The sequence below is a fragment of the Cynocephalus volans genome, chromosome 14 (genome assembly GCF_027409185.1).
Source record: "Cynocephalus volans isolate mCynVol1 chromosome 14, mCynVol1.pri, whole genome shotgun sequence".
NCBI classification, from domain to species: Eukaryota; Metazoa; Chordata; class Mammalia; order Dermoptera; family Cynocephalidae; genus Cynocephalus; species Cynocephalus volans.
Genome location: NC_084473.1, coordinates 66,378,356 through 66,405,740, shown reverse-complemented (window position 1 = coordinate 66,405,740; position 27,385 = coordinate 66,378,356). Strand labels below are relative to the sequence as shown.

General features: G+C 41.0%; 1 protein-coding gene across 1 annotated transcript in view; it reads right to left on the bottom strand.

Moving 5' to 3' along the window:
• Nucleotides 1-27,385, bottom strand: part of ANXA4 (annexin A4) — a 66,653-nt gene that overhangs the window by 27,589 nt on the left and 11,679 nt on the right. The window contains exon 2 of the mRNA XM_063078085.1: nt 3,178-3,231. Within this exon, the coding sequence (XP_062934155.1) occupies nt 3,178-3,186 (9 nt within the window). The 5' untranslated portion in view covers nt 3,187-3,231. The remainder of the gene's footprint in view (nt 1-3,177; nt 3,232-27,385) is intronic.

Sequence of the window (27,385 nt, the reverse complement as noted above, 5' to 3'; positions counted from 1 at the left end):
TTTTACAGCCACTCAGTTTGTGGTACTTTGTTATGGCAGCCCTAGGAAACTGATACAGGCACTTTACTTTTCTTCTACTACTAAGCAAACTGGTGACTTGCTGTCAAAATTCCAACGTGACCTAACTCAGCCTTTGGCCCCAGCATGAGACAGCTTTCTGAGTTGAATGCTTTACAAGGTTCTTTTGGAACTCCAGTACTGAAAATTTTTTGGATGGAACACAAACACTGCATTCAAATTTAAAGCAAACTGCATTGCTGAAGGACACTATTATTATGGGATTAAAATTAATATCTAACAAGATGAATGAATAAAGAGATTTGCAAGGGTGGTTCAGTTTATCAATTATCAATTAGCATTCTTAGTGACTCTTTTTTATCCAGGCAAAAGGTCAAGAAATTTGTTCCTTGTTAGTCCTGTAAGTATCCTATTGACTAAATTCCAGGGCACAATGCACCATTATCCATTCTAAAAAGACAGGGGTTCTAACCCTGGAAGGCTCATTGTAGCATCAGGTAAAGGAAATACACAGGATGTGGGGAAGAAACACAAAAATGAGTAGCTAGAAATAGTCACTATATCGCAATTGATAAAATATTATTATTATATTCATAATGAAGATGATAAACATCAAAAAGTTTGGAATATTTGCAGACAGAGTTACCATATGATCCAGCAATCCCACTACTGGGTATATATCCAAAGGAATGGAAATCATCATGTCAAAGAGATACCTGCACTCCCATGTTCATCACAGCTCTATTTATAATAGCCAAAATACAGAACCAACCTAACTGTCCATCGATGGATGATTGGATAAAGAAAATGTGGTATACATACACAATGGAATTCTACTCAGCCATAAAAGAGAATGGAATTCTGCCATTTGCAACAACATGGATGAGTCTGGAGAAAATTATGTTAAGTGAAATAAGCCAGACAAAGAAACAGAGATACCACATGTTCTCACTCATAACTGGCTGCTAGGAAGGAAGGAAGGGAAGAGGGGGAAGGGAAGGAAGGAAGAAGGAAGGAATGAAGGAAAGAAAGAAAGAACAGACCACAACAATATGTTGAACTTTCAGAAGGAGAGAACAATCCTAGGATAATAGAGATGGGGGGGAAGAAGAGAGGGGATTTGGGAATAGGTCAGGCAAAGGGCATAAGAAATATCACAATTTGTAAGAATGATTATAATAATAATAAGTAAAAAAATTTTTTTAAAGGTTGAAATACAATACAAGGGAATAATAATGAGCAATAAAAAGGAATGGAGGAACAAACTACTGATATATACAACATGGATGAATTACAAAAAAATAAAATGCTCGGAGAAAGAAGTCAGACGTGAAAGAGTACATACTCCACATGACTCCATTTATAGGGTGTTCTAGAACAGGCAAAACGCATCTATGGTGATATATATCAGAACAGTGGTTGTGCTTCTGGAGTGGTGTGTAGAGCAGGGTGCACACTGATCTGGAAGGGGGACGAAGGAGCTTCCTGGAGTGATAAAATGCCCTGTCTTGACAGAGGAATAGGTTACATGGGTGTAATATACCTTTGTCAGAACTTATCTACCAGTAACCTTAAGGGCTGTGCATTTTACTAAATGTAAACATAAAAAATGTTTTAAAATACTTGAATATAATGGCATGCAAAACATACGGTCATTGTAGACAACTTGGAAAATTAAGGAAAAAAAATTAAGAAAATTAAAACACCCATAACTCCACCATCTACAGTAAATAATTTTAATATGATATAAAAGTAGTATAAACATATTAGCACAGAAATTAGATGAAACATAAGATTAGAGTGAATACATAACTTTTGTATCCTACTTCGTTTATAACATTAAGCATTTTCCTATACTAAGTGGAAAAAAAGCAAAACAAAACTTATTTATGCTCTTATTACTGCAATTTAAAAAACATGATACATACGAGCAGGGTCTAAAGTAATAAGAGATAGTTGGGAATTGCAATACTGCAACTATATATCATGGTTTTCTTTTCTTTTAAAAATGTCCTTTAGCCCAATAAATAACAGTCATCATGGAAAAATAGGTTCTAGGAGAGATGAGAGCAACTGGGGTCACTTTCCTAGAGTGGAAAGCACACCAAGGGGTCACTTGCTTACAGTCTTCACATGTAGGAAAGCTGTGTGCCTGTTGAAGACAGGACTAATATCCCATTAATTTTCAATCTCCAAAGCCTAGTGCCATGTCTGGCACAAAGTAGGGACACCATAAACATTTCTAAATAAATGTTCTCCAAGTCCAGGGAGAATCAATCCACAAGAAATGGATTTTAAATGAAAGCGTAAGAGATATGGGGCAGACTTTGACTGTTGGGGATCATGAAGAAAATTCTAGACTGCTTAAGTAAAAATAGTTAAGAGTATACTACTATTTGTTCATATAGTTTGCTTTACACATCCATCTTCCTAAAGGAAGACATCTAGAGCTGGCAGGATCTCCAATTCCTTTCCAGGTATACGGTTCTACCTCTATTATTCTTCCCAGAAGACTGGGGATCAGAATCACCTGCCAATTCAGAAATCTCATTTGGGTGGGGGAAGGAGAGCAGATGGCCAGCCTTAGGTAGAGCCACGTCTGCAGCCAAGAGGCTCAGCTTCCACCTCAGCGCTCGACTTCACAGAACTCTCAAAGGGATCCAATTCTATGCCTGTCCCTAGGATCGGATAACCAAGTTCCAAGGAGTCCGATCACTGTCGACAGCAGGAGGCAGACGATGAGCCCTTATTGCTAAGAAACACCCCTCATGACAAGCCTGAATGGTGGGGCTACACCACCATGTCGACAGCAGTCATCAGGTGTTTGACCCTGCAGGTTTTCAGTTTTTCTTTTTTATTTGCCTAAATGTTCTAAAATAAACATGTAATGCTTCTGCAGAGAGAAAACTATAACTTGTTTTTATATTTCAGGAAGTTACAAGGATTCAAAGGACTCTCTTTGAATTATTTTTCAGGGTCAAGGTACTCACTATCCCTGAGAGAAATTAAAATGATGTTCAAAAAAAAAAAAAGGAAAAAAAAGATACTGCATTTTCACATCCTTCTCCCCTTTGTTGAGCAAACAATGCTTTGTTTTAACCAATAGTCCCTGTACCTGTCTGTGGCTGGCACCAGAGGGTGAAGCACTTGGCAACTTACCATGGCCATGACTCTATATCAAGATCCGAGTTCAGTCGCCCAACAGAAGTTGCTCTGTGACAAAACCAGAAGGGAAATTACTGTGATAAGAGAAGTGACACTAAAATCATTAATCAGGATAATTAGTAATTCACATAAAGCCAAGCCATGGGGAAATGACACCCAGCTTCATCAAAAGGCTAGCTATTGATTAGCCAAAGACATAAGGGCCAGGCTAATAATTAAAGAGAAACTGTTAGAACAGTCAAGTTTATTATATCAGTAAAATACTTTCCTATCTGCTCTTGTTTGGAGATACAAGTTACAGAAACGATTCCTACTGCTTTGTTAGGGTGAAGTACCATTGCTTACACTCGAGCCATACAGTTGTATGATGTAGTGGATCAGAAAAGGTGCCCCCTTTGAGAGGACAAATAATCCAACTGCATCAGGGAAAAGTACAGTACTCTCACCTACACTCTGGTGTGTGTGTTTGTGTGTGTGTGTGTGTGTGTGTGTGTGAGGACAGACCGGTGGCCCAATCAGCACTAGAATCCTTTCATTTTTCCAATGGCTATTTTCACTGCCACCATTTTAGGATTAAAAATGCTTCTTCCCTTTAAGCTGTAGCCTACACATTCAACTTAGTCCTCGATTTTCAGCAACCTCTCCCTCATCAAGAAGACTTGAGTTATCACACATTTTTTTTTTTCAGTTGTTCAGAATGCAAGAAGTGTCTTCAGTAGGCTAGGACTCTGGGGGGTTGCTATGACATATAGACAGTCCCCTAAGGAGCAGGCCAACTGCCTCCTGTTCCCATATCTAAGTAATATGGACAAGTCTCCTTTCCTAAGCATTTAATTAGATCCTGATACTCAAAGAGTCATCCTAGAACCAGAAGTATGGGCATCCCTGAGAGCTTGTTAAAAATGCAGAATCTCAGGCCTCCACCCTAGACCTACTGCCAAAATCTGCATTTTAAGTTTCCCCCAAGTATTTGTCTGCACAGTAGTTTGAAAAGCTCTGGCACAGACAACCTGACCAAGCAGCGCTTTTCAGTGATAACTAAGTCCTTCTTAGCTCACTTAGATTAACACTCAAGCCACGTTTAGTCACATTCACTTTTTGTCTTCAGCTTTCCTCAGGCCCAGCTCCTTGTTTCCCACCATCCATTGCAGACTGTCCTCATATTACATAGGGGTTCAGTCCCATCTTAAGGGGAAAGCCGACTGGTTAGGGGGCACAGCCTGAGCAAAGGTGCAGAGGTGGAATGGGCAGTGGGTTCAGAGACAATGAGGAGACAAAGGCTCACCCAGGGAAGGCTCAGAGATAAGGTTGGAAAAGCAGGAGGGAACTAATTGGTAAGGGCTTTGTATGCCCAACTGAGGAGTTTGGCTTTAAAACTGGAGGTAATAGGAAAATAGTGGAAAGTTTTTTGTTATTTGCAGAGAAATGCTATAATAAAAGAAATGCTTTAGCAAGGTACTATACCACAGGGTAGGCTCTAGTGGGAGAGACTGGAGTGACGGACAAGGACTCAGGAAGACTGAAGAGACTACTGGAGGTACAGACAGGTAGAGGCAAAGACCTGGGTAGGGTGTGGCAATTGAATATGATATACATGAGATGTTTGGAAGGAAGACTTTATTGGATATAGTGACTTGTGGCCTAGTTGATAGAGATAATGCAGTGAATAAGACAGAATCTGCCTTCAAGGAACTTACAATCTACTGGGAGAAACACACAACAAATAAATGAATAAATAAGATAATATCCTAATAACTTTGAGAGCGCCGAATCCTAACCACTAGACCACCAGGGACGCTATTATCCTAATAACTTTGAGTTTGCACCATAAGACTGAATTTTTAAAATTCTAGTGAGGAAACTGGAGGGTTTGTTGAACTGTTAACCAAGATCAGAAAAAGAATTAGTTACACATGTTAAATCAAACTAAAAAAATCTGGCCTGAGAAACCCTCTGGACTCTCATTTTTGAGCTCTTATGGACAAACTACAATCTAACTTAGTACGTAAGCTATATGGGCAAATTGAAAACCTGACTTAGAGGTGTGCTTGGGATGATAGCTGAATTGCAGGCAGTCAACTGTTCTGTACCTCGCTTCCTTTTTTCTGCCTGTTAATCTAACTGGCCATGTGTTTTTGGCTACAGTCCTTCTGAATCTGTTTCAACTCTACTGGTTGCCCAATTTATGAATCATTTTTATTTTTTTTCTTTTCATGCTCAAATTAAACTTTATTGAATTTAATTTGCCTAAAATTTATTCTTTTAGCACGAGACTGAGTGAACTGATGAAGAACATATAACAGGACAATGGTATAGAGTGGGGATCAGCAAACTATAGTAGCTCATGGGCCAAATCCTGCTTTTGTATGGCCTACAAGCTAAGAACAGCTTTTACATTTTCAAATAGTTGGCAAAATTATCAAAAGAAAAATATTTCATGACACAAGAAAATTACATGAAATTCAAACTTCAGTGCCGATAAATAAAGACTTACTGGAGCACAGTCACACCATTTGTTTATGTATTGTCTGTGGCTGCTTTCATGCTACAACAGCAGAAATGAGTGGTTGTGACAGAGACCATGTGGCCCAGAAAGGTGAAAATATTTACTATCTGGCCCTTCACAGGAAGTTTGCTGACCCCCGATATGAAGGATGGTGTGATCAGGTTAGCAGGAAGGAGCGGGCTGGGACAGAGTGATGAGAGTTGGCGCTCTCTGAGATTACCTCTGAGCTAAAACCTGAATGAAGGGAGGGGACCAGCCATTCAAGTTCTGGAGGACTCTTTCAGGCAGAGTAGTTAGTACAAAGACCCTGATGCAGAAATAAGCTCACTGTTTGAGGGATGAACAAAAGCATCGTGAACAAGGGCAAGAGGGGCATGAGATGAAGTTAGAGTAGGGACATGTGATATTGTGACTTTTAGTAAGAAATATGTATTTGGTCTTTGTCCTGTTCTGGCACAGAGCTCCTAATATCCTTGGAATTTTCTGGCCCCTTTCAGTCACATCTGTTTATGTTAATGAGGTGACTTTATAAAGCCCCTAGATAACTACAGGATACAGGACTGCTTGCCCAGGGAACCGACTGAGTGATTAGAGGGTTGGAACTTTCAGCCCACCCCCGACTGCAGTGGAGGGGAGAGGGGCTGGAGATCGCCTTAATCGCCAATGGCCAATGATTTAATCAATCATGGCTACCTAACAAAGCCTCCCTAAAACCCACAAAGACGGTGGAGGGTTGAATGGGGAGAGTGTCCAAAGAGCTCCGGGTTGGGGAACATCCATGTGCTGGTGAGACAGGACAGGGCTAGGCCTGTGAACCAAAACAACTCCATTTTCCCTGCAGAGGATATTTTTTACTTTTCCACTCCTCAGTCATGAGACCCCCCATATTATCCCTGATAAGAGTGACTGAAAGAGACTAGTTGGTTGTTGGATGTAATTGCCCTGATAAAACAAACTGAGATAAGGGGGAACAGATACTTAATGAGTTGCAAAACCCTTCCCCAAGGCTTGTTAAAATATAACTGTTAGCTTTGTTTAAAGCTTATCATTACCTACCCATTCTTTCTTTTCCTGTAATTTAGGAGCTAAACAAGATGCTCCTGGAACCAACCTCCCTCATGACCATTGTGAAAATAGCAGAAATCATCAAAGCAAGATGCCAACTCAATTAAGAAGCTGCTTGACTTTAAAAAGACCCTTCCCCAGTTTCCCCCAGGCAGCTAGCGTGACTCTCACATGTGCACAAAGCTTCAAAGTGACTGCTACAATGACTCTCCTGAGGTAGTGATAATGAGCAACACCGCCATCTTGGACCTACTGAACAGATGCAAGGACCAAAGCCCTAACTGACTATGCACCCATGATGCAACCAGGAAGAACAGAATGGACCACCTCCAGAGGTGCAGAATGATGACACTGGCCTGCCCCCTTGCCCCCTTGCCCTATGACAGACCCTGAACAGCTCCCCTTGGGTAGCTAGTTTCCCTGTAGCAACCCCCACTATGCATAAATCTATCTCCTCTTTTAATAAAGCATTGTTTGTTTTACTGCTGGGTGCATTGTTTATTTCTATAACTTTGAGACCCAAGAGCTTATTTTGGTAACACTGGGAAAGTGGTGCAACTGGAGAGGCCGTGGGAGCTCCATGCCTCCTCCTCCATAGCTTGCCCTGTACATCTATCTCTTCCACCTGGCAGTTCCTGAGTTGTATCCTATTAAAATAAATTGTTAACGTGGTAAGTAAACTGTTTTCCTGAGTTCTGGGAGCCATTCTAGTAAATGATCAAACACGAAAGGAGAGGGTGTGGAAACAGCCAGTCAGTCTGAAATACAGGTGATAACCTGGACTTGAGATTGGTGTTTGAAGAGGGGTCAGTCTTGTGGGACTGAGCCCTTAACCTGTGGGGGTCTGACACTAATTCCAGGTAGATAGTGTCAAAATTGAGTTAAATTGTAGACACCCAGTTGGTGTCTGCAGAGAATCGGAAAACTGTTTGGTGTGGGAAGAACTCCCACAAGTCTAGTGCCAGAAGTGAATGCTGAGAATATAGAGAAAAATAGTTTGTTTTTCCTATACAGTTGGTGTCAAAAGTGGGATTTGCTGGAATGGCTCTGGCTCACAGAAACATAGTGTGGGGAAGAGAAAGGATAAAGCGTGGGAGATGAGAAACCTTTGTGGCAACATGGTCACCCATGGTACGGAGCAGCTACTGTGCTGCAGTTAGTTACTAAAGGTCAAAGTTACCAATAGAATTTAGATATGGATCTAATTCCTGAGGAGTTGGTTCACTGGATGCATAAAGAAATGCAAACAAATAAGAAAATGTGAAATATTCAGTCCATTGGTTATTGTTATCTACAATAGCTAAAATGAAATTAACAGAGACTGCTGAGTCAGACACTGATGCTAGGCCAAACTCAGCTTCCAGTGAGTCTGCACTTCAGCCACTAACCTCAGAGCCATCCCCAAGGGAAAAACTGTGCTGGGACTACACAAAGTACTGCTAAGAACTCTGGTCACGAAGAAGAGCAGGCCCCTCAAAAGTAGGTGGAAAATGCCATAGTCCCTGAGTCCCTGGACTTCATTTAATATGTAATATACTAGCTAGTGACTGTAGTGATTGTAGTTGAAATAAAAGGATAAAAGAAAGTAGTCAGATGCAAGAATCAGAATATTTCACCAGTTTGTAAAGTAACAGTAACTATAGATCTGAGTTAACACCATGAGACTTTGCATTCCCTTTTTTGGAGGGGGATATAGGTAATATCACTGACATATGTCTTTGATTTGTTTTCCAGAAACCAAGACCATCCCCAAAGGAGACTCATAACTACCCAGTTACCATCAGAATGTAACCCCCACACTGAATGGAAGATTCTAAGAATAACTTGTTGATTGCACAGCTGGCACCTAATCAGCACTGCCCACAAGATGATCATGCACCAAGACACTTACCCATCATTTTACCCTATATGAACTTTTCTCACCAATCAGAAAGCCCAGGTTTTTTAGCATGTGCTACCCACCCTCTTTGCTTGCTGCTTTGCAATAAAACACCTCTATCACTGTGAGATAGGGTGACCCCCACTTTCATAACATACACAATTCGCTTCTGTGAAACTGCTTGCTGCGTGACAAGGTAGATTAAGTTTAAATAGTGTTTGAATTGCTTAGAAAATGTTGTTGTTTGAAAATCCCCCTCAGCTCTTCAGCCCCCTTGATAGAAGTTAAAAGCTAAATATTAGCCTGCACTTAGAGAAGTTTCAATTTTGTTTGCTGTTCCCCACCCAAGCTGCCCCTGAGCGACTAACTGGCTTATTTCAGCTTCTGTTATCAGCTTGCGGTAGGCCTCCCCAAACCCCCTCCTCACGCCAGGAGGATATGTGTGTCTGTGTGTGACTATATGATAACTATAAGTGTGTGACTATTTGATAATTTTAACTATGTAACTAATGTAAAAATGTGCCTTTTAAAAAAACCCTCTAAACTTCAAGTCAGGGCTGCTATCTTCTGAGACTTTCTTAGAGAGACAGTCGCCAGCCGGCCAATAAAAACCCCCTTTTAAATTCTCAATTGGGTGTTCTGGTTCCTTTTCCGTGTGGCAGCCTCACAACTGCAATCTTGGTGTCAGTGTATTGGCTTTACTGTTCATGAGCAAGTGAATCCTGGCTCGATTTGGTTCAGTAACCGTCACCAAGAAGGTAGTCCATGTGGGCAGAGGGCAAAACCAAGAAAATATTAAATTGAAATGTTACTGGACCAGGTTCTTGGGTTTCAAAGTCATAGAAATGAACAATGCACCCAGTAGTAAAGCAAGCAACGCTTTATTTAAAGAGAGGAGAGCCTATGCCTAAGAAAGATAGCTATAGGGAAGCTGGCTTCCTGAGGGGAGCTGTTCAGAGTCCTTTATACGGTAAGGCATGCAGGGCAGCATCATCATTCTGCTCCTCTGGAGGTGGTCCATTCTGTTCTTCCTAGTTGTGACATGGATGCATGCTCAGTTAGGACTTTGGTCCTTGTGTCTGCTCAAGATGGAGACAGTACTCACTACTGCCACCCCAGGAGGTTGTAGCAGTCACCTTGAAGTTTAGTGCTCATGTGGGAGTCAGGCTAGCTGCCTGGGGGAAGTTTGTAGTTTAAAAAATTGCTTATCTTAGTTTGTGAAAATAGCTTAGATGGGTGTGCTAGATTCTTTGAAAATATCTTATCTGGGTATGCTGGATTCTTTGAAAGTAGAGGTGAGTGGCTGAGTTGAGGGGCCAAGTCCTGTCCCTATCCTGTCTCACAGCGGGTACAGTGTGAAGGAATTGTTTCATATTGTAGTTCAGTGTCATCAGCTTCCTGAAGAACCTTTACTAAGATGAATTGTGACAGCAACTAATTTAAGGGCAGTGTCTTTGGTACTGAATGCTGCATAGTGGAAGAGCATGTTTGGGTTGATGCAGGACTCACAACTAACTATGGAACGATCCCAGATGGCTATATCCAGACACACAGGAGGTTATTCCCTAGGGACAAGACAGCCTAGTAGACTGTAAAGAAGCCACTGTAAGGTCTGTTTACCCTGAGAAGAGGAACTTCCCACACTCCCTATAAATGCCAACTGGAACACTGGAGATGACGCAGCTGATATGCTTTATATGCAAGCCATGTGGGACTGGCTTTATGATAACTGGGATATTCATCCACTGAAGATGTCTGTTACCCAGGTCATGGTAAATACTGTCTTTAAGGGAGTCACATGGACACCCCCTATAACCTTACTGCTGAAAAACCAAAGGACAGTTAGGAAGCCTTATTGAATTTGCTCTCTCAGCTTCCCCTTATGAGTCTTACAGATGTTAATAAAAACATTAAGTTAATTGACAAGAGAATGGGGAAAGGCACAGAGAGTCAAGGGACTGGTCTTAGTTGGGTGGGAAATTTAAAGTGTTTATTAAGACATAAGATGTTACTTCTGCATTTGAAAGAAAAAAAGAAATAAGATGAATAAAGCAAATATTGTTAGAAGCAAAACAAAAAAGTCACGAGTAGAGCTTTTGGAGACTGTCATGGGCCTTAGCCACTCCTTGATCTGGAGACCCTGTTCTACATCATATGAATTATCAAAATGCACCCATCTCCCTCACTAAGTATAATTTATACGTGAGTTGAATTGAGTTGCTGCTGATTGGCTGACAACTCTGGAAGACAGCTTTTAGGAACAAGGGTTCTTTCCATGTAGTTGATGGGGCCCAGAAAGTGACACCCCAAAGTGAAGGCCTCTGAAGCAGCCTCAGAAGCAAAGTTTTCCTTTGACCTTCTCCTCACTCTCCCCTGAGGCAAGCCACAGAAACCAGCATCACTCTTCCCCAAGTTGAGTCATAGATATACTCTAATCTTCACCTCCTGCCTTTCTGTCTTGGAGCTGGCCATAAAGAAATTTTCTGACCTGCATTGTTTGATTGTAGGTCATAAGACCCTCATTTCAGGAAGGGTCCTGCCCCATAACCTGGAGAAATGCATGCTACACAGAGAAGCCAAGAAGAATCTGGAGACAGGGCTTGCTGGGCTTCTCCGCTGAGTCTGTCAGTATCAGACCATACTTTTCTTGTCCAATCGCATTTCTACATAGCTGTGTGTGCTTCCTAGAACCTCAGCATAAATATGGACCATTCTCCATACGTCTTTGGGTCTTCACTCTGAAGGCTCTCGTGTCATGTAAAACTATGATATAACAAAACTTGTTTTACCTTTTCTTCATGTTAATTTGTGTTTATCAGATGTTTTTTCAGAGAACCTTCAGGGAGTTGAAGGGGTTGTCTTCCCTTGGTCCCACATAGTTTTGTAATAAATGACAACTGAGGAGCTAGGGAAAGGGGACACCTCTCAAAAAAGGCAACCTTTAATATGAAAATTTCCACTCCTTTTTTTACCACATCAAGAAGTGGAAAGACCGCTTGAGCAAAGCCTCTGGAAATACTGAGAGCCATTATTCAAGGAATTAGAAATATTTTACTAAAGGAAAAAAGTATATCATACTTGAACACTGAGTGCTTTTAGCCAGACAATTTATTTTAAAACTTGGACAGCACATAGCATGAGTCCTTTTACATAGAGATAGCTGTTGTATATTTATTAAAGTTTTACTGGTACCAAATGATAGATACTGCACCCCAATATAGAATTGCTATGGGACTCCTCTTAGAGGAAGTAATGATCAGTCCCTGTATTAGTCTGCTTCTGTCACTTATAACAAAATACCTGGAACTGGGTGATTTATAAAGAAAAAATGTATTGCTTACAGTTTCAGAGGCTGGGAAGTCCAAAGTCCAGGGGACACATCTGGTAAGGTCTTGTTGGTGGCAACAGTGATGCAGGTTTCTCACATGGCAGAATGGCAGAGCAGAGAGATAGAAACTCTCATGTGCTCTCCTTTTATAAAGCCCTCAGAACCATGCCCATGAGCACCATTATTAATCCATTCATTAGGGCATGGGCCTCAGAATCTAATCTCTTCAAGGCCCCACCTTTCAATTACCATAATAGAATTTCCCACCCTCTTAACAGTCACAGTGGGGATCAAGCTTCTAATGCATAAACTTGGGGGACACACTCAATCCATATCAGTCCCCAAGGGATGAAAGGTCCTTCTTCCCGAAGCTCCCCCTATAAAGTCCTCTCACATTTTTCACCTGCCCTACAATGCCATTTGCAGATTCTCTGCAAGAAATTCTTGGCTGCCTCAGTTCTTTGACTCTTTTGTTCTTTCTCTCTGAAGGCCTTCCTACAATTCCATAAACTGAACAGTATGACCAAGTTCACAATGACTCAGACTTTGTGTTGGGGTTTTAAAAGCTCCTTTGCTGCTCATAGATGGGGATAAATAATTAGCAACTATGCCTCAGTTTCTAAATCTGTAAAATGCAAACACACTCATATTTTGGGGGTGGTTCAAAAGACCCTAAAAGAATCAGTTCTGTTTAAGATGAAAAGATGAAGACTGAAGGTGACACCATTTTTAGTGATGTCTAAAAAGCTAAAGGTTATGTAATATATAGGTGTGAAACTGAGAGACAGACTCCCTAACTATTGCCCTGACCACTGCCAGAACAGGCCTTGGCTGGGGGAAGGGGGAAATAGCAAAACAAAAAAACAAAAAACACCAAAAAACTGATTGATCAAGCAGGATGGGCTGGATTCCTCAGAGTAGCAATAAAGTAGGGTTAACAATAAGAAAAGAATAAAGTTAGTTAAACACATGCTTTCCTTAGGCTAAAACTTGATTTGAAGGTCAGGATATTTTTTCCTCAAATGAATGCTTTATGTCTCAAGATAACATCTGTAATGCCAATCTTGAGTTGCCTTTGCAAGCCACCTGCATCTACAAGCCTGCACACCCTACAAGCATATACACCCTGGACCCTACGGCACTACAAAAAATATCAGTTAACATGCCAGGAATAGTTATGCTGACTTCACCCGGAAACAATCAGCTTCCTACAAGACTCCCTGGACCCCCATTCATGATTTTGTTCTATAAATGCCCATGATTTTAAGTATCTGGAAGTCTGAGATCTTAAAGCTCCTTTAGCTTCCACGGGCTCCTCTGACTGGTCACTCAAATAAACACAGATCTTTATCACTGCAAACTTTTGTGTGAAGGACTGTAGTCATTTTGGCACAGTGGATGACAAACTCAGTTTGTTAACAGGTGGGGGGCTGCAAATTCTTAACGATATGGGAACTCTACAATGAGGGCTTGGGATAGGGCTCCTGAAGCTGTTAAGATATAGTTTTAGAGCAACTGAAAGAAAAGTGAAAATTAAATATATGAGACCTATCCCAACAGCAGTTACATAAGGGAAAAATAAGTTGTAAATAAGTTCAACCTATTTCAGATTACATAAATCCATGGAAATAATTTACAATGGATTCATAAAGAAAAATTAGGTATGTTGAGAATACATCTCTATTGTTTCCCAGGATTCCAGAAGGACAATTATACACTCTCCCACAAACTGCCCTATTGTATCACTGCCAGAAATTGGCAAGCCAGTATAAAGTTTCTTATGTCTTCACAGCAGACTGAGGTACATAGTACATAGAACAAGGACCTCTGATTTCAAGTACTTATTTAGTAGGCCACACGTGTCCCTCTCACTCAGCGTATGGAAAGCAGGCAAAGTAGATTGTTCCCTGAGAATTAGACTAGTGAAATCAGCCAATACCCATCAAAACAAAGATATGCAAACTCCTCTCAGTGAGAAAGAATGGCTCCTGGGCTGAAGCAGACTTGCTGAAAGGTATTAACATATTTAAAGAAAAATCGTGTCTATTAGCAATGCAAACTCCACATAAAACCAGCACAGAGGCTTACTCTGAATTAATCTTCAAAGCTCCGTCCTGAGGAAAGGGTGGATCCAGTGGTCCAGGAGTCAGGTATTTCCCCACTGTGAAGAAGAATTCTATCCATCTAAGACCCTTTGTTCTGGTTCCATGGTTGCCAAGCAACCTTTGCACTAGTTTGGCTTTCCAGTGGGGACCTCTCAATAAGGACTGATGGGGATTTTTGTTTAAGTAACAATATATTTCTTTTTTCTTTCTCTCTTTCTTTCTTTTTACTGTCTAAATAACAATGTATTTCATAATGTAAATAAACAAATTAGTAGCATGTGTGTGTTTGCATGTGTGCCTGTGTGAACCCATCCCTTAAAGTCTAATTCCTTCTTGGAGTGCTGATAAGATACAATTTCCCTGGGTCTGCTAGATGTTGCACGGTGGGGAGTTCACCCCAGTAATGGATGCTGTCCTCCAGATCCCAACTTAACTCAGTGACCCCAAACTTAACTTAATCATAGGACGACAACCTAAGCATTCACTGTGAAGGATTTGCTGTCCTTTTGGCACATACTTAATGAATCCCTCACTTCCCCCGAAGATCACATGTGAGTGAGTCATTCACCATTTCTCTTTGGTACACGGTTTCATTTTATATCCCACAAGGATGACAAATTTAAACTTCTGGACTGTGGGTTTGTGGAGGGTGTGACTGGGCCCCACCCAAGCACTAAAGGCTTTCAAAACTGTCTATGAAATGGGAAAATGAAATCAACTCTTTTTTTTTTTTCTTTCTTTTTTCCTTGGAACTTAGTTCCTTCTACAGGAAACAGAAGTTTTGTTGTTGTGATAGGGATGGGTCTGGAGAAAAAAATACTTTCAAACATTTATTCAAAGGCAAAAAATGTGTAAGCTAAATGAATGCGGACAAATTTGGAAACCTGTGTTAAATAACATTCAGGGGAGGCCATTGTTTTGGACTGAGTTTCTGCACTAGGCTCCAAGAGACCAAACCAAAACGAAATCACTTGTGTTAAGTGCCACATAATCAAACTGAAACTTTTGAAAACAGGAAAATCCCCGAACAGGCCAGTTTTTCCAAAAAACAGGAGCTGCACAGCAACTAATTGAAAAGGGACCCATCAACCTAAGCCTGCATAAGGAAGTCCCCTCTGTTTTAATCCCTACAAGGAGAGTAACCTGAAGTAACCTGATGTTAACCAATTTACTTTTTGTAGGATGCTGTTTTGTTGTTCCTGCTCAAACTACCTTACAAAACCCAACTGTTCTGTCACGCTCAATGGAGGTCCCTCTATTTTGTAGAGGAGATGCTGCTCAATTTACGAATCACTAACAAAAAAAAAAATTAGATCTTTAAACTAAATTTGTTTAAATTTTGATTTTTAACACCTGCCTGCTGAGCAATCTTGGGTAAGAATCTATTCCAACCCAGTACCTGGCAAGTAACTTATTGACAGTCTTTTGTCCAAATGTTAGCCACTTATTCACAGTATTGTGGAAAACAATAACCTCAATCCACAAATAATTCAAAGACATATTTTGCATATAATTTAAGATATCCTCACTCCTCTACCCTTCCCACACCACACCAAAGTGTATTAAAGCTTTTACTCTACTCCATTGATTCCTTTGTCTAAAAGGCAGGGGAGCAAGGAAAGGAACACTTTCTAAACACTCCTGTACATTGTCTTAACTAACCTACCCCGTAACCTGTACAGTCCCAATTATTATCTCCACTTGACAACCTAAAGTCTGAGGCTTAGAAAAGTTGTGTAATTTGCCTGAGGTTACACAGTCAGCACGTGGCCAAACTGGGATAAAACACCCAGTCTGCACGATTTGAAAGCCAGCTGGATGATATAATAATGAAAACTGGCTGTGTGAGTTCTATATTGTATGAAGAAGAAGGGTTAAATATTTACATTTTATAAAAATCTGAAAAAGAGCCAAGTTGGCCTAAATGATTTGGGGGAAACTAGTTGGGTCCTGCATGCTTAGTTCAATTCTTGCCTCATTAAATGTCTTGTCTCAGTTTCCACAGGCACAAGCTTTGAGTACGGCATAAATCAAAGCATATTCTAATAAACTTTAAAAATGTGTAGTTTGGATGTGTTGTCCCCTCCAAAACTCATGTGGAAATTTGATCTCCAATATGGCAGTGTTGGAAACTGATTGAGTCATGGGGGTGGATCCCTCATGAATGGATTAATGCTCTCCCTGGGGAGGGGGATTAATGAGTGAGTTCTCAGTCTATTAGTTCCCGTGAGAACTTGTTGCTTAAAGGACCCTGGCACCTCCCCTCTCTCTTGCTTCCTCTCGCCAAGTGATCTGCTTGTACCCACCAGCTGCCTGTCACTTTCTGCCATGAGTAGAAGCAGCCTGAGGCCCGTGCAAGATGCAGCTGTCCCAGACTCGTAAGCCAAATAAACCTCTTCTCCTTATAAATTACCCAGTCTCAGGTATTTCTGTTATAGCAACACAAATGGACTAAAACATGTAGCTACCCTACCTTGTTTCCCTGAGTACCATATTCAGCTTGCATAATATAGTGCTTCAGATTTTCCTGAGTAATTTTTTTTTCTTATCCGAGTGATTCCTAGCACTGCCTGTGGACTAAGACCTTTGGAATTCTTGTTGGCTGTGTTTTTGTTGATGGTGGTGCTTTTCTTAACTATCTGCCACTTAACTGCAGACAAACTGTTTGGGTTCCCCTTCCTCTCAGGCCAGTGACCATAGAAACAAGAAGTGGATGTAGTGATAATGTGAATTATTGCTCACTATCATGGGGCTGATATGACAGTTTCACTGATCATTCGTGTTTCATGTTCATTCGTTCACTCATTCAACAAACATTATCCGGATGCCTGCCCCATGCCAGGTACCATTCTAGGTGCTAAAATGCACACTTCAATTTCCACCTCTATACCCTTCATAACAGATTGTTATCACCTATGCCTTGTCTATCCAACAGTAACCTATCAAAAAAAAAAAAAAAAAAAAAAATCCTGGAGGCTGAACTTCCTTCCCAATGTAAGGACTCTTCTGAATGGTCATCTCCCAGCTGGCAGCCACCCTTCCTCTGGTCAAGGGGCTCACTCCTTCACAGGCAGGCTTTGCCACTGCTGAGTGGCCGTAAGCATCAGGAAAGCTGGCCTTACATTCCCCGTCTGTCCTCTGGAACTGGAGGGACTTTATTTTTAAATAAATATTGACCATTTAGTTGTACTGAATGCTTAGGTGTTTTATCAATATTATATCACTTTGCCCTCTCATTGTCCAGTGAGTGGGCATGATAATTTAAGTTTTAGAGAAGGTAAGCACAGTGCTTGGGTCACTCATGTAGTAGGGTGATAAGACCTATGTTTTCACAGGTCTCTCTGACTCTAGAGAACTTTATATTATACAAAGCCAAGTACATGTGTGTATATACGTGTATAATTATGTCTAAAGGTAGATGACAATTCTAGAAGCCTTTAGAATAATAATAATAAAATCAAAACTTTAAATTGTCACATTTTCTTTTTTATTTATTTATTTATTTATTTTATTTTATTTTTTTCGTGACCGGCACTCAGCCAGTGAGTGCACCGGTCAGTCCTATATAGGATCCGAACCCGCGGCGGGAGTGTCGCCGCGCTCCCAGCGCAGCACTCTACCAAGTGCGCCACGGGCTCGGCCCTAAATTGTCATATTTTCTGATGAGCTAAACACTTTCTTATTCTTTGTATCTTTAACACCCTAGATGCAAAAAACAAAGCAACAACAACAAAAACACTCCTTTCCCAGATTTATCTGATGGAAGGTGGACACGTTTGATGGAAGCTGGACCACGTTTTGACACTAGTCAAAAGTGTTTAATACAAGGCTGGTGGCCATTCAAAGAGAGCAGCTCATTTCTAAGTCCCATATGCCCCTGCCCCAGTTGAGCCTTATGGCCTTTCTGGTGGGAGAGCAATGTGATACGGCTCTGTGATAACCTCTGACCACATGTTTCTCTGAGCAGACATGTGGTCAGAGTCACGCCATCTCCAGCTGACAGGGACATAAAGATTCCACCTAGGCACATTCCAAGCCTCCCCATCCCCTTATAACGAGGCCCAGCATCTTGTGCTAGTGCAGGTGGGGAGGTCATGGCTGATCCAACCATAATATAAAAGTGCCAAAGGGCAGCCTGCTTCAGAGACCACCTATGAATCATGCGCCCTTGGGATAGTCTGAACCCAGTGTCAAAGGAGGTTATGTTTATCCTAGCACCAGAAATATTCAGACTACCCAGTCTATCCAGTATACACCAGTAGGGAGATGAAGAAATGCCAGAAACAGCTCTTCTAGCCTTTGCTATAAACCAAAAACATTATGTGCTTTTATTCAAAGGCTAAGATACAGTTGGCATAGCTGTGATATGTTTTTCTCAATTCCTAGATGGCAGTCACTTATGCTGTTAGAGGCAGTGCTTCTCCAGACTTAAAACACAACTCTTCTTTTGATCACTCAAAGTTGATTTTACCCCATTTCAGATGAAAATGTCAAGCAAACCACAGGGGAGAGAGCAATTCCAAGGCTGAGATGTAAATAAACAAAACAAAGTGGGAGTAGAAATGGGAGGGAAATGCTTGTTCCCAAAAAGAGTGCATTTCTGCCAGGTTTGGATTGTCAGGGAGAGAAGACTTTAGAGAGTGCCCAGCCCACCCCTTCATTTTGTATATAGGGAACAGCTCTGTCTACAGGTAAGTGATGGGTCCACCTTCTGGGTAATGTGCATGGTAACAACGTGTTGAGTTCCCTTGGCTGACTCAAGGTCTAGAAGGTGCTAGCATCACGGGCAGCACAGGTCCACCCTAGGACACGAGAATCCATGCCACCCTTCTGATAAGAAACAGCAAAGGGAAGGTCCAGACCTAAGAATAGAGCAGCCAACTTCCGGCCTACTTGCTAGTTTCACATGATGGCCATTCAGACAAGGGTAAACTTCTTTTTCAATGAACACACCATCCTTCCTCCATAACACAGTGGCTAGAGCCCTTGAGCACAATCACTTGGGTTTCTAATCCTTCCACACACACTTCCCAGCTGTGTGATTTGGGCCAATGCATAGACTCTCATGCCTCAGTTTCCTCACTGGTAACATGGAGTTAATAAAAATAGTTCCTTTATAGCGTTGTTGCAAAGCTTAATCAAGTTATTACATCAAATAAAGTACTTAAAATGGTGCACACATCATGTACTCAACAAATGTTAGCTATTCTTCTTATTAGTATTCTCTCCAAGTAACCTTCATCCACCACATCTACATAGTCTAGCATCACCTATTTAACGAGCTGTTAAAGGTGGAGTTCCCAGCTCTACCCATATTAAACACATCTGTGGTGTACAGAATTCAGGCTTTCACATTTACCACCATGCCAATCTAGATCTCCCTTGTGGCTCTTTTGGCCACCAAGACAATAAGGTCCTCTTTGTGTGTCTCTCCTTTGACAAAATAATTGTCCTCACAGTTGTCTGAATTCTAAGGCAGCATCTTCCCTGAACTCTGCTTTCCAAATTCCTATCCTGGGCCCCCACTTTCCTGCTTCTAATTCTTAGCAGTGTTGTGCACATAGTGGGTCTGCAAGAAAGGCCTGCCGGCTAACTGAATCAGCTGCTCTTGCAGCCATAGGACTGATGTTAATTGCTGTGGTTCCTTGGGCTCCTTGAAGACTTCCTCTCCAGGAAGGCCCTCTCTCCCACTGCCTTCCCCAGCCTCCCCCAAGTTCGCCTCCTCTCACCTTGCTTCTAAGCCCCATGGTATTCTCTAACCAACCATCAGCATAGTTTCAAACTCCGGTCACACTGGGGATTATTTTCCATCCACATATGATTTTAGACATGGGTTTTGGATAAACTTCAAAAACATTATTCTGGGTGAATGAAGCCAAACAAAGTATTTATATGAGATTCTAGAATAAGCAAAGCTAATATATCGTGCTAGAAAGCACAAAAGTGGTTGCCCAGGGCCAGGGACTGGGGGTGGTGGCGAGGCCGAGGGGATATCAAGTGCAGAAGAGCATGAGGGAACTTCAGGGGGCGGTGAAAATGTTCTTTATTTTGATTGGGGTACTGGTACCCGTATGCATACATTTGTCAAAACTCACTGAATTTAACTCATATCCATTAGAATGACTATTATTTTTAAAAAGGAAGAACGAAAATAACAGTTTTGGTGGAGATGTGGAGAAACTGGAACCCATGTGTACTACTGGTGGGAATGTAAAATGGCACAGCCACTATGGAAAACAGTGTGGAAGTTCTTCAAAAATTAAAAATAGAATTACTATATGATCCAGCAATTCCACCTCTGGGTATATACCCAAAAGAATTGGAAGCAGGGACTCAAAGAGATATTTGCACACCCATGTTCACAGCAGCATTATCTACAGTAGCCAAAAGGTGGAAGCAACCCAAGTGTCCCTCAACAGATGAATGGATAAAGAACATGCGGTGCACACATACAATGGAATATTATTCAGCCTTAAAAAAGGAAGAAACTTCAGACCTCTGATAAAACATGGAGTAACCTTTAGGACATTATGTTAAGTGAAATAAGCCAGTCACGAAAGGATAAATCTGTACAATTTCACTTACGTGAGGTACCTAGAGTAGTCAAATTCATTGAGACAGAAAGTGGAAGGATGGTGCCCGGGGCTGGGGGAAGGGGCTACAGAGAGTTACAGTTTAATAGGTACAGAGTTTCAGTTTTACAAGATGAAAAGAGTTCTGCGGATGGATGGTGGTGTTGGTTGCACAACAATGTGATATACTTAATGCCACAGACCTGTACACTTGAAAATAGTTAAGATGGTAAATTTTATGTCATGTGTATTTTACCAGTTTTTACAAAAGTTTTTTAAAAATGTGAACTCCTTAAAAAAAAAAAACTAATCAAACTAACCATTTGTGCATTTTATGATGTGTATATTATACCTCAATAAAGTAATATACACAACCTAAAAGGCCAAGGTCTCAGCTTTGCAGGCTGACAGGGACCTCTCAGGGGAAGCATGCTGTGGTTACCCTTCATTTAGCAGTACCCACTCTAAAGCAAAATCCAACTCAGTAAAATCCAAAAATCCATATGGCTTTCACATAGCATCATAGGCAAAATCATGTCTCCTCAGGTAAAACAATTATTTAATGAGAAAATCTGTCATGCACGATTAGGCTTGCCACAGGGTTACGTTGTGTTTCCTGATTTGTTCTCAGAGTTATTTTAGAATCAAAGACCCTCAAGGAAACATGAAAGGTCACTTAATTCCATGTTCTTCCTTCAGAAACACCACAGGTAAACTATTCCAGGTGAGTAAGACTCTAATACAGGAACCCCAACTGGTTGATCACATAGGAACCCCCCAAAATTCATCACAAACTGCTAGCGTTGATCCCCGGTTCTCGTCTGTTCTGTCACCAGGGATTCTCATACATCTACCTGCACTTGGGCCACCCTGGTCTCTTCTTGTGGACCACAAACTAGGGCCACCATATCCTAACACCCAAGTTCAAAGGCTGACCAGTACTCTTGGTGTCTTCTCTTGTCTTAGCCATTATAAGTCTTAGGAATAAAACAAGAACACCTCATCAGAAAAAAGAACCATGAAACTAGCATCTGGTCTTTCTCTTTCGTAATCTTTCCCAGAGAAATGAAAATTCACTCCATGTTTTTTTTACAAAATCCTTGTGATGCAGGAAGGGAACAGAACAGACTGGATCTGAATGAAAGACTAACATACAGAGAAAAGATACTAAAGTGGAGAAAAGGGACAGTTGACCACTGTTGGTGGGAATACAAATGAGTACAGCCATGTGGAAATTGTATGAAGGTTTCTCAAAAACTAAAAGTGGGGCTGGCCGGTTTGAGCTCACTTGGGACAGCATGGTGCTGAGAACACCAAGGTCAAGGGTTCAATCCCCTTACTTGCCAGTCACCAAAAACAAACAAAAAAACTAAAAATAGAATTACCACATGATCTAGCAATCCTGAGATAGGAGGTGTTCAGTTTCCAAGGGTTCAGGTTTCAGGACACACCTCTGAGTTTCAAGCCACTCACCAAGGTCTCAAGCCCCTCCTCTAGGCCCTCCACTAGAGGAGAGTTACTGTTGCTTGTTGGACCTATTTTCAGCATCAACATGGGGAAATTAAAACTACAAGGGGCTGACTTATGCAAATCCAGTTGCTGAGCATGCTTAGTAAAAGGAATTTATACTGGCTTATATGACCACAGTGCCTGAGCGTGCTTAGTGGAAGGGAATTTATCCTTTGACCTTCCAGTAAAGGTGCTAAGGAGCACAGAATATTCTTGCATATGTCTGGTGCATGTGATAGAATTCGGCCAACGAATATGCCCTAAAAGGAAACCAACTGAGCATGTACAAGACTGTGCTACATAACATGGAACTACCCATAAGTTGAATATTCATTAGATATCATGAATATGTATTAGATAGCAAAACTATAAAATCTGAATTCTGGCAGAAGGCAGGGCTGTTGCTCACTCTCTCTGGGACCAGCCCACATTCTGCCTATGGAGTGTGTATTTCTTTCTTTTTTTTAAATCAGACTTACTTTCAGCACCCTCACTCTCTCAAGCCACACTGCACTCTGTACCAAACTTTAAGAGTGTATTTTTTGCTTTTGTATTAAACTTGGTATGTGCCCTGCCTGCTCAGTCTCTGGAACTAGGCTGCACTTTCTCTGTGGAGTCTATATATCTGATCTGTTACATTAAACCTGTTCTCACTTTCTATTGTGACTCTGCTCTTGAATTCTTTTCTGTGGGGAAGTCAAGAAACTGGTAAGAGGATGGGGGGAGTTGAGGCCGACTACCTGTTTTCAGACCCTCTCCTCCAGTATCAATCCCACTTCTGGATATTTACCCAAAACATTTTAAATCAGTATGTTGAAGAGATGTCCATGTTCATTGCAGCACTATGCACAATAGCCAAGATACGGAATCAACATAAGCATCTATCAACAGATGAATTGGATAAAGAACATGTGGTATATATACACAACAGAATACTACTGAGCTTTACAAAAGGAAGAAATGTTGTCATTTGTGACAACTTGGATGGAATTAGAAAGTATTATCCTAAGGAAATAAGCCAGGAACAGAAAGGCTGCATGTTCTCACTTACATGTGGAATATAAAACAATCTAACAAATAAGCAGAGAATAGAATGGTGGTTACCAGAGGCCAGGGGCAGGTGGATAGGGAGACAACGGTCAAAGGGTACAAAGCCTCAATTAGACAGGAGGAAATCACGTGTTTTTCCTCTGAGATGTATTGCACAGTGTGGTGAATACAATAATATATTATACATTTCAAAATCACTGAGAGTAAATATCAAATTTTCTCACCACGAAAAATGATAACTATTTGAGGTGATGGACATGTTAATTAGCTTGATTTAATTATTCCACATTGTATTCATAAATCCTAATATGACTTTGTACCCCATAAATACATACGACTATAATTTGCCAATTTACTATTTAAAAAATTTTAAAATAAAGTACAGGAGGAAAGGGATTTGCAGTGAGTCAGTGATAAAGCCAGACATGTGACCAGGCTTCCGATCGTCCTGCTGAGTTTTATTAGCTTGCAGGTGAGAACACAGGCATGATGCAGCCCAGGCCTTTCCTTCTGCCTGTGAGGGCACAACACCGCCACTTCTGTGTGCCCATGAGAGAAGAAAACTCCCCTTCCAAATGAGCAGGAAAAGCAGCTTAGTTTTCCTCCACAGACTCACACCGGCTCAACCTCAGAGATCTGGAAATGAGCAGAGAGTAAACACCGCTCTCTTCAACGTCTCCTTTTATTCCAAAGCCTCCCAATCCCGGCAAATAATCAACTCCCAGCTGTGTGGGCAACTCCTCCTCCCCCAGATCGGCCACTCCCTCACCGGGTTCTGTTCCCAGATCTTTCCAGAATTCAAGCTGACTGGCAGAAGAACACAAAAACAGAACTTAAAATTCTTCCACAGTGGATTTCTGATTCACATAGGGAACTTGCTCTTTCTGATTCAACCTCTCCCACGTTCTTATTCAAGACCTTGCAATGCACAGGAAGAAAAAGAAGAAACTCATGACAAAAACAAAGACTAGGAGTGACATGAGATAATGTCAGAAGCTGCAAGGAACTGAAACTAACTTAAGGCAGATGGAGCTGGACGGGTATGGGGTGTGTGAGAGAGAGAGTAGAGAGATGGGTTATACCCTTCTACCAGCACTGTCTTATGTGGGGATCCACTGAAAGCCCCATCCCACCCCCACCCCACCTACCCTGGGGTGAGGAGCTGTAAGGTAGGCCAATTACGGGCCCTATTCACTCCCAAACCGGCCAAGAGGTGTGGGGTGGAAACCATGGTGGCAGAAGGGGTTCAGGGAGACGTGATCAGTGAGATCTGGCAGAAATGCATGCTGGAAGGTATATGTGCGCGTGCGCACACACACACACGCATGCACACACACACGCGCGCACACACACGCACACGCACACACTTTTTTTCCTTTCAGAGAACCAAGCATTAGGGGTTGAAAAAGAAGTAGAGACATACAAAGAGAAAACCAGCTAGAAACTGGGAATTAGACCAGGCCCCTGTACAAGCAAACTTTCATCCGCTGTAAAACTGATGCCAACACAAAAAAGTCACAGGGTGGACTAGGTGTGTTCTGTTCACTCTGTCTTCTGCCAGTCTTTATACTCGCACCGCACAATTCGGTAGCCACAAGCTATATATGGTTACTGAGCAACTGAAATGTGGCTAGACCAACTGAGAAACTAAATTTTAAATTTTATTTCAATTAAATTTGAACTTTGTAAATATCTTCCCATTACACACAACTTTATTGGTTTGGTAGGGCTACATTTCACTTTAACTACTGCATGTGCAGTGCACATGTCAAGCTCATGTCATCTTTTCTAGTGTCACAAGTAATCACTAATCTACTTGGTGCCAACGGATTTATTCACTTTGAAAGATATTTTTCTAGGAACTGATGCAATATTTTAATATGTTTATCGGAATGTTTTACAGACAGCACAGGTTACAGTGATATCTATATAAATTGTCATTTGCAATTAAATTTACTTATTGTAATTATAACAATTAAATTACTTTCCAGTTTAAAAAAGTAAGTATAGACACATTTTAAGATTTAAAACAAAGGCATGTCACTGATGGAGAATTGAGTGGAACGGCAGCATCATTATGACTGGCACAGTAAAGAAAAAGAGACTGAACTTACCAGAGTTAGTGAATTTATTTAACTTTGACAGATGTAGTTTTAAAAGTGATAGGCTTTTCTCTTCAAAGTCAAATTCTTCTAAAAAAGGTGAACCATTTTTTCCAACATGGATGTAAATATTAAAGGCAAATTGTTTTTGGTACTTGATTTAGTTATTGGAAAATTTTCAAGTATGTTCGAAATAATTTCAGGATGTGAATTTATGTGAAAACTAGAAATTAGGACATCTAAATACAGAACAAGTATTTCCGATGAAAATTTATCATTCAAATTCAGATGCGCTGTCACTGTAAAATACACACTGGATTAAGACTTAGTATAAAAAGAAGACGACAAGTGTGGCGCTACTGCGGTGGCTAATGTCGGGATTCTGCCCACGTCATCAATTGTCAGGCCCCACGACTTCGTCATTTGTAGCACTCTTAATCCTGTTCATGACGCCAATTGTCTCGCTACACCACCATGCTAGTTGTTGGGCTCTTTTACCTGCTAATAATCCTGCACCGACCAGGCCGATTGTTGCGCTAGGGCTGGGTCTGGAGCTCCCAGACCCCTCAAGCCCATTCATTTTTTTTTTTTTTTTTTTTTTGTCTTTTTCGTGACCGGCACTCAGCCAGTGAGTGCACCGGCCATTCCTATATAGGATCCGAACCGCGGCGGGAGCATCGCCGCGCTGCCAGCGCAGCACGCTACCGAGTGCGCCACGGGCTCGGCCCTTTTTTTTTATTTTATTTTATTTTTTTTTGTCCCCCTCAAGCCCATTCAGACTGGGACACAAACCCTTCACATGCCAGGCTGGGTCACCAGACCCCTTACATGCACATCTATGAGCTAGGTAACTGGCCAAAAGATCCTTGGAGCCATAGGCTGGAAAGCATGGCTGCGCAGGGACGATGCCCGCCCGCCTGCTTCACCAAAATCCTCTCTACTCTTTCTTTCTCTCTCTCTCTCTCTCTCTCTCTCGCTCTCTCACACACACACACACACACACACAAGAATAGCAACAAAACTAAAAGAACACATTGGCACGCATGCACACTAACTCCACACACACACACACACACACACACACACACACACACACACACACACACACACACACACACACACACACACACACACACACAATTTGCTTACAAAGAATGCTGAACCATACCCAACTGGACCTGAGGAAGGGCCCTGACCAAACTATTCTATTTCCCAACAATAAGATATCTCAATAATTTTTATATTGATTACATGTTGAAATGATAATACTTTGAATATATTGGGTAAAATGTGTATTATTAAAGTTAACTTTGCCGTTCTCATTCTACTTTTTTAAATGTAACTACTAGATACTTCAAACTTACACTTGTGGCTCCCTTTATATTTCTATTGCATAGCATTACTCTAGACATCTCATCTTGTTTAGTAATAATTAATATATAATGTTGATCGAACACTTCGTATGGTCAGATATTGTTCTAAACACTTCACATGTATGATCAGATTATCTCTTTAAATCTCACAAAAAAACCATGTTATTTATCTTCTTAGTGCCTTTATTTCTCCATTTGCTAAGAAAGAACAAAAGTAGGAAAGAAAGGAAGGAAAGCCAATATAATATGGGCCTATGACAAAATGCTGGAGAACAAGGGAAAAGGAACAAATCTTAGAATATTTAAAGGAAGAGGTGATCCCTGAAAATAATCCACTTAATTATTCGGAAGAAACACTCAGGAAACTATTGGTCATCTTCAATTTCTGGCAGAATAACATAACATTCTAAACAGGAGAAAAAAATGACTAGCATAATAATATCAATAAATCCCTCAAAACTAAAGATTTTGTTTTAAATATTCTATCCTCAGCACATCTAGGCCAAGATTAATTTTCCATGATCATTCTTTTCTTCCCTCTCTCTGTGACAAGAAATTTTAGATTATTAAAAACGTGTATTTAAAGGGCTAACCAAATCATATCTAAATATCATTCTTTTCATTACTATCAGGTTTCAATGAAATTGTTTTTTCATAAAAATGGAATCTTTCTAAGAGAAATGAAGACTATCTGCAGAAGTCATTAACATCTC